The following is an 8,371-nucleotide window of genomic DNA, read 5'->3' on the forward strand; positions in this document are numbered from 1 at the left end:
GTCAGGTATTCCGCACAATTCCTATTTCCGATAGTTCTTATCTTCCCTCTCGTTAACCCTCTTTTTCTGACAATGGCATTTGTCTTAATCATTTAACATTTGCGAAAAATCTCAAGATTCTAAGATGCAACTCACGAAAATTTGTATGATTGAATATTTAAAGAAAGTTGGATTGATAACTAATATTATCGTAAAATTTTATGAAATTAGACTTTGCATACAATGAAAAAGATATTAGAGTAATAAAAAAATAACAAATTATAGTATTTAATCATTATTCCTATTTTTTTTTTCTCTAATATTCTTTCTATTCATATTGCTTTCCATTGTAGAGAGTCTTAATTTAACTGCTCCTTTAACTTTTTCTAAATTTTATTGTCTTTTTAGATTCTGTAAAGCTTGGAAATATCGTATATCTGATAAGATTTTATCTTATTTGTAATTAGAAAATACAATCAAAATGAAATCTATATGACTACAAAGCCTGAATTTAAAAATAAATATTTACAAATTGATTTGAGGAAAGTTTTATAAATTCATTTTTTTTTTTTTTTGAGCTAAATCATCAAGAGGAATAATGGAAAAGTTTATTAATTATTGTTAGAACTAATAAATTTATATCTTTATCTGCTTTGACTTTTATTAGCTTTGAACTGATTGTTTATTTTTATTTTAATAAATTTGTCTTATTTTTCTTTCAAAATTATACTTTATTTTTTTCTAAGAAATTTATTAGTTAACTATTAAGATATATTTAGACATATTTTTTAGAGTAAAAAGATGTAGAATATGGAGAAATAAAAAATGTAATAAAGAAATTAATATCAAAATTTTTCAGATTATAATTTGTTTAATAAATAAATATATTTATAATAAACTGTATTTATAATTTATTTAAAAAAAAATATTAATTATTAAGGATAAATTATGAATGCTTTCCAGCAAGGACACAGTGTAGACACTGTGTAGCACAGTGAATCGTTTTTTATCCTTGTTTAACATAAGCAAACAAAAAGAGGCTTGTTTTTTTTTTTTACTAAACTTTTATTAATTGAATTTTATTTTAAACTTAATTATTTTACATAAATTTATACTTATTTAAATATGTTAAATCTATGGAATGGTCTTGTGTTTCAGTTTTGTAAGCTGTATCTGGTAAAATTTTGTCCCCATGATTTATTCGTTAACACAAGAGCGGACTTAGGTGCATGCCCCAAGGTACACGACGACGAGGCCAGGGAATTGTTTGAAAAGGCACCGCATTCGTATCGTAAACAGCAATACGAGGATGAATTTATCAGGTATTGTCAGAGTATGTTAAATGAAGTGGAGAGAAAAATCATAAAGGGAAAGCAGCGATTGGCACTGATTGGGAGAACAGAAGCAGTAAGTTTCACTAGAAGATCAGATTGTAAGCGCAGAGTTGTAATTTAATAATTCTTGTGTGTGTAGCCGACGTTAACTCCAGCCCAAACTCAGAGGAATGAGGAACAGATTGCTCTACTAACAGAGAAAATAAATAAGTTAGTTGAAGAAGCCGAGCAAAGTGGAATTCAAGGTAATGTGGAGCAAGCACAGGGCCTAATGCGTCTTTGCGACCAGTTGAAAGAAGAGCGCGAAACCTTGAGGAAATCCAATGATAACAGTCATTACAACCAAGTGAGTATGAAACAATTATTTGAATTTACAAATTATAACTATAATCTATAATTAATTTCTATGTAGCTGTATATGTAATAATTATAAGTAATTGTAAATAATTTATTGTTTGCTACTTGAATTCTTATTTATACTAATTCTGTTAATTTGCAGACTGCTGAGCTAGCAGCCGCACAGGAGAAACAAATGGAGGTATGTGATGTATGTGGTGCATTTCTTATCGTGGGTGATGCTCAGCAGCGGATTGATGATCATTTAATGGGAAAACAACACGTGGGCTATGCCAGGCTAAAGAGCGCTCTTCAAGAGATTATGGTAGAGATATTTTGATATTTTGATATTTTTTTAACATTCCTTAAAGTTCCTCTTCACTCACCACTGCTTGTAATGTGGCATCAGAAGCAAGAAAATAATAAAAATTCGGTAATTTTTCAGAATAGCTACCTCACCTCCGATTTTGATAAAATTAGATTCATTCGACGCATTTTTTGTATAAAATGAAAAAATCTGGCAGAAAAAAGTCCGGGACTGCTCTGCGAAGCGAGATATTGAATGTTAAAGTTGATTAAAGTGTTACTACGTAATACAATCATTAATCTGTCTAGATCTGTATAGATAGTAGAGTATATAGACTAGTATTTATTATATGGAGAGAAAATAATATATCCTACCCGCCTTAGACTTGGAGTCTAACCGCCTAGAAGTTGCAGTGTAGACAGTATCCGCTTAGAATATTTCTAATCCATGAAGACAGGGATGTGAGAACAGTCTTTTTAGAGCGATCTTTTGGTCTAGGTAGCAACTTCTAGGTAGTTAGATCCCAAGCGGATAGAATATGTTATTTTTTTTTGTTTGAGGCAACTGTCCCGAACCAATAAGCACTACTGTCTACACTCCACATGACAGATTTTCTAATCTCAATAGTTGTCAACTTTAACGCTCAATATCTCCCTTCGTAGGGCAGTCCTTCCTGGACTTTTTTTTGACAGATTCTTTCATTTTACGCAAAAACGTCTCAAATGAGCCTAATTTCATCGAAATCGGAGATGAGATAGCTATTCTTAAGAATTATCAAAAATTTTTACAAGTTATATTTGAATAGAATTATAGTGTTGATTGAACAAGAATCTTAAATATATCTTCGAAGCTGAGAGCTAAATTAAAATTGTATCTATAGAACAAGCGTGAGAAGGCGCGTGACGAGAAAGAACAAAAAAGAGAGGAGGAACGGAAGCAAAGAGCACGAGCGAACGAAGAGCTCGACCGACGGCGGAAAGACGGCGACAGAGATAGAGATCGCGACAGAGAAAGGGACAAGCGTCGCAGACGAATGGATGATGATAAGAGCCGCCATGATTCGGGCGGTCATAGGTAGAAATTTCTACATATTATGGCCTTTCTTTAAAAAAATTATTCTAAACTATTCAGAACTAGAATAGTGTTAGAATATTAGGATAAATATCGATTAGAATTTTCATACATTTGATAAAAATTGTTTCCAATTTAATTTCTAAAGGATCTTTTCTGTTGTATTTTTACATTCTAGCAGAAATATGATGTTCAAGAATCGAATGAGCCAATGTAACGGGGATGTTGCTTATTACAGAAATTCTAGGCATAGAAGTAGAAGTAGATCGCGAGATAAACATCATCGAGATGAAGATAGCCATCGACGTCACGGTCGAGATAAAGGTGAATGATAACGTTAATCAATTATAATCTATACATCAGACATTGTGTTTTTTAGAACAATGCAATGACAATGATAATGATTTCAGGGAGTCGTGATCATCGTAGTTCCAGCCATCATAATCGTCGCCGTCACCGCTCGCGAAGTCGAAGTCACAAGTAACTTCTCTTGATTGGTTAGTGAGTGAGAAGTAAGCCAGGTATGCACCAAACAATATAACCATATTCGTCTCAATTACTGTACAGGTACTCTCTTGATCCAGGTGAGTTGCCATTCCGATGCACATAATACATATACATGATAATATAATCTGTGATGTTTGAAGCGCCGCGTAAGTCATACAGCAAGTTCATCTCACTCTCTCTGAAATATACTCTATTTCTCTCCGCCTCTCTCTCTGTCTAATCTTCCAGAATAGTAATGCTTTTATGAAAAATGAACGCACCGTATTATACAATTCGAGGAACAAATTATGTTCTTTCTTCTTTTCCTTAACATCAAAATTTGTTAGTGACGCAATCACGTATATAGAGCTGGGAGATCAATGATAAAATGTACAGAATGTAATAGGTAAATTTATTGTTATATAGAGTGTTGTAAATATATTGTATAAAAAGACAAAATGCTTTTGCGTATGATACTGTAATATTTGTAAAACTTTTGTAGATCGAGAAAATTAAATTTAAATTTGTTTTCATGGTCGAGTCTTTTATGTTTCAATTACATGTAATGATTTAAAAAAAAAATTGAAATACATTTATGCATGTAATTTTTCTTTAAATTTTTTCTAAATTTAATTTTTTCGAATATTTAAAGTATTTTATAATAAAAAAAAACTTCAACAATATAAAATTGCATTGTTCTGGAAATTACTGTTATAATTAGGAAGTAAACTTGTATAACAATTTAAATTTCTAATTTACATAAAAATATAAAATTTTTAATCACTACGTGTGAAAGTTTAATTTTTTTTTACATATCTAATATCATTCCGAGCATTTTCGATTTATTTATGAAGCAAGCTGGGAGGAGGTATACCTATGCTTGCTTTTATCAGTTATTAACTCTGTACCCAAGCAGCATAAAAGCACAAGTTCAAGATTTCATTTTTTTCCAGGAAAAACCCGCGAAGGTCTGGAATTGTGGATATGCGCTTTCAAGATGAATCTAATGAATGTGAATAAATGCAATCAGGTTGAAACTCGTCCAATATAATAGATGCATAGTGTTTACTTAAAAATAAAACGAATTGTTTCTATAAAAAAAAATACAGCGTTTTTCTCTTTATTCTAAGTAGTCTTGTCGCGTTTTATTTTTAGATAATTGATTTCGAGATTTACTCTTCAAAAATTTATCTTGCTTTTCCACGTATTTTATAAAAGGTCATCGTACTTCTTATTACGATAATATAAATTCAAATCCCGGTAAAAGCTGATAATTTTGGACTTTACCCTTTTTGCTTCTCGGGCACAAAGTTGTTTCTGTAGATTCGTTAATGCCGCAATCTTGTTTGCGCGTTATTAACGAGAGAAAGAGAGAGAGAAAAAGAGAGAGAGAAAGAGATTTAGTGGTTTAGTGTGGAGGGGACACAGCTCTCAGTGCCCGCTTCATAGAGCTTCGTCCACGAAAACTGCAAATGCACGAGTGCACAACTGCGAGTGCGCCCTGCAAACGTGTGACTGTGACTATACGAACCTCTAGCTTCTGCCACGCTCAATTGACGAGGTATTTATGCCGGAATGATAATATCAACACATGTCCTTCTGCCAGGAGAATTAGCTCTTTGTTCTTTTGAGATCCTTGGCTAGCTAATGTTTAACGATCTTTGAGATATAAAGTTTTAGACATGGATCCTCAAATCGCTGATATTTAGGACCGTGCACATTCGTGCAAGACCGACATTAGTACTCTACCGTTTTTATCAGGAAATAGAATATATTTAAACAAGAATGTTACTCTTAGCAGAGCTAAGCAAAAAAAATAGGTAATTATAAGAGAGAAATGTATACCTGATATTTGTAAAAGATATAATATCTATTTTTAAAATTAGACTTAAGAGAGCATTGATATTTAATTATTTAGATATTTGACGAATGTCACCAATCGTGAATGACGAAAGTCATCAATCTTCCCTCCCTCCACAGACAATAGAAATTAACTATCTGCGTATTTTTTTGCTATTTCTAATCGGAGAGATTTAATTGATAACTAATGAGGACCTCGAGCGCTTGTTAAACAAACACACAGTCGACAGATGTGGGACAGGATTTTGCTACCAAGATTATCATTAAACAATGTTTGGCTATTACATTGTATTTCGGTATCGATGACATTTTTGCTAAAATGTGGATTCTCTACTTTCAGGAAGAAGAGAAGAATCAAGAGCGACTTCCAGAACATGTCCAAGACAGCGTTTAACATATTGTTAAGGTAAAGATTTTGCATAATCTTAACAATAAAAAAAAGAGTGAGAGAAGGGAGGACAGGTGAAGAAAATATTTGCGTTGAGATCACAGATATACCAGAATCGATATAAATCGTGTTCAAAGCAATTATTTTAGACCATCCATACATAAACAGAATGATCAGCAAGGTAAATTGTACAATTTGTATTTGCTGTTATAATAATAATAATACTTGTAAATTGTTATTTAGAATTAATAAAACAATACCCCACATATTTCTTTGTTTGCTCTACTTTTTATTTATTTTTTTAATATACACTTTAATATATATATTGAGAGTGTGTATTAATTTTAAAGGATTTTCAAGAGATGGCGTAACTAGTATTATCGCATCGGGCATCTATGAGAAGGATAATGATATATAAATATATAATCACATAAGCTTATAAAAATATATAATTTATTACATATAATAAATATATATAAATATGTGAATTTAATAATACATAAACAGTCTATGCTAATACTGTACATCACAATCTTCTGATATAAAATAATTCGTATAACAACAGCGTATTTACTTCAAACCAATTTGCCTCGTAATCTGGATAATACAATAAAATATACATTGTTAATTTAATTAGCTTCACTATTATAATTTTTTATGTACAATATATATATATTTGCTAAATAAATATTGTATATAATTCTTATATGGAATTTTAATATTTAATAATAGTAGTAATAATTTCTGCAAAATTTGGAAATTTAATATTTTTTATGTGATCGTAGCGATATCTTTATTTGACAATAGATCGACTTACCTGTTCATACACGGTCCAAGCCATAGTGGTCATTAAAGTCCGCCTCAGCATTCTAGGAATGATACCCTTGAAATATCCTAAAATGCCATACTTTTTGTAAATGAAGAATGTTGCGTGACAGATACCATGGAATTCATTCGGGTACAACTGTATCTTCGTCTTGATAACATCCGGTGGTTGCGTCACTATGGATGCTAAAATTCCAGCCAGGATTCCACAGCTAAAGTGTACCGGTGTCGACGAATTGTTTGTCGCTTCTGCAAACAGAAGAATTTGTTATTGTTCAACGAGATATCGACATAATTAGCTTAATGAAATCTGATTTTTTTTTATTTAAAATTATAGGGATATCGACAAATTATACTAACAAAGTCATAAACAACTTCATAATTTTTATGTAAAATATTTTTTAATATATCGCTTTGAGGAATACCTGTACTGGCAGCCGCGTTTTTTAATTGGGTGTAAAACATGAGATATAAACCACTGTAAGGTGCATCTCGTAGAAGAGTAGGAACCAAACCACTCGATAAACCTCTTACTCCCTCTTGCTTATAGATCAACGTAAGAGCTTCGCTGATACCGTTGTACTTGTAAATACCACTCTGCAGAAATTATACAGAATTATATTTATATAATCAGCTCGAATTTCGTTTTGAAAAAATCAAAAAATATAATCATCGAATCCTCATATAATCGAAACTTATAAAATATTTTTAGATATTGTCATGCTATTACAAATATATATTAATAACGTTTAGGGAAAACTTTTCTGAGCTTTAGAATTTTTCTTTCTTTTTCTATCATGTTTTCAGCATTTCTTTCCTTTGTAATTTTAAAAATGCCATCATGTTCTTTCATGCTCTTTATTCTATTTATTATCTTATTATTATTATTATTATTATTATTATTTTCTGAATGTACCTCAAATCGAGTCTTCACAACAGTGATAGGAATTAGCAAGGCGCCGGACATGGACCTTGCGGTAATGCCCAAAGAAATAGCTTGCAGAGCTGTCAGGGGTTCTTCAAGATTGAAAGTGTGTTTCAGCCAGTGTAGCGATGAAAAATACAAACCCACACCAGGAATTACTCTAGTTATCGACTACAATTGACATCCATCATATCGTTATATCAGTGTGAATAACATTCAATTCATATTAATTTTCAGAACGATATCTTACCGGTGTCATACCCTTCCAAAGTCCGAAGACATTCTCCTTCTGAACGATGTGCGCCACTGTGCCCAGCATTCCATTTTTTAGCGATCTATTAAGAAATCCGAAAAGTTAGTAATTATTTGAAAAATAGAAGCTTAAGGTAACAAGTTTTAAATTTAAATTCTTATAAAAATAAAAAAGAATTAAATTTTAAATTAATAAAATTAATTGCGCCAAAAAATCAAATTTAAATTAAGTAAAAGATGTAATTTTGAAAAATTTTAAGAAATTAAATATCGACACAGACATCAAATTATTTAAATTTAAAAGTATTAAGAATTTTGAGCACAAAGAGGACAAATTCTGATTATATATTTAAAATAAAAATGTCGATTTTGTTTACAGCAATGTATTTTAATCTTACCCGACAGGGGCATTAATTCTACTCTGAAGTCTGGTCTTCACTAAATCCAGCGGTTGGAAGAGGATCGTGGAGAATGTCCCGGAGAACGAGCCCGCCAAAAAAGACTTTAAAATCGGGTACTGCAAATATAGAAAAACAATGAGTAAAAATTCGAATTTATTGTCCATAGGACAAATTATTATTTTACAACTCCCCTTAGAAAAATTTACT

The 8,371-nt window shown here is 31.3% G+C and overlaps 2 protein-coding genes across 5 annotated transcripts in view; one reads left to right on the forward strand and one right to left on the reverse strand.

Annotated features, from left to right (window-relative positions):
* LOC108750243 (luc7-like protein 3) overlaps positions 1–3,966 on the forward strand; it is a 4,517-nt gene extending 551 nt beyond the window's left edge. Inside the window, exons 2-8 of one of the 4 annotated variants that reach the window (XM_018489581.1) lie at positions 1,138–1,386; positions 1,453–1,659; positions 1,813–1,974; positions 2,837–3,030; positions 3,206–3,351; positions 3,438–3,524; positions 3,595–3,966. In XM_018489581.1, coding sequence (XP_018345083.1) covers positions 1,138–1,386; positions 1,453–1,659; positions 1,813–1,974; positions 2,837–3,030; positions 3,206–3,351; positions 3,438–3,511 — 1,032 coding nt within the window. In that variant the 3' untranslated portion in view covers positions 3,512–3,524; positions 3,595–3,966. Of the gene's footprint in view, positions 1–1,137; positions 1,387–1,452; positions 1,660–1,812; positions 1,975–2,836; positions 3,031–3,205; positions 3,352–3,437; positions 3,558–3,594 lie in introns of those variants that run through there. The other 3 variants (XM_018489580.1, XM_018489582.1, XM_018489583.1) reach the window with 3 other exon arrangements.
* Positions 3,967–6,275: 2,309 nt separating this feature from the next.
* On the reverse strand, positions 6,276–8,349 carry LOC108750244 (solute carrier family 25 member 38-like). The gene is made up of 6 exons (XM_018489584.1): positions 8,162–8,349; positions 7,762–7,846; positions 7,503–7,682; positions 7,012–7,183; positions 6,579–6,835; positions 6,276–6,358 (listed from the first exon to the last, which is right to left on the reverse strand). Exons 1-6 carry the CDS (start codon positions 8,326–8,328, stop codon positions 6,332–6,334), a joined length of 888 nt encoding a protein of 295 aa, XP_018345086.1. The 5' UTR covers positions 8,329–8,349; the 3' UTR covers positions 6,276–6,331.
* Positions 8,350–8,371: the final 22 nt, after the last annotated feature.

The sequence above is a fragment of the Trachymyrmex septentrionalis genome, unplaced genomic scaffold (genome assembly GCF_001594115.1).
Source record: "Trachymyrmex septentrionalis isolate Tsep2-gDNA-1 unplaced genomic scaffold, Tsep1.0 scaffold34, whole genome shotgun sequence".
In the NCBI taxonomy this organism is placed as follows: Eukaryota; Metazoa; Arthropoda; class Insecta; order Hymenoptera; family Formicidae; genus Trachymyrmex; species Trachymyrmex septentrionalis.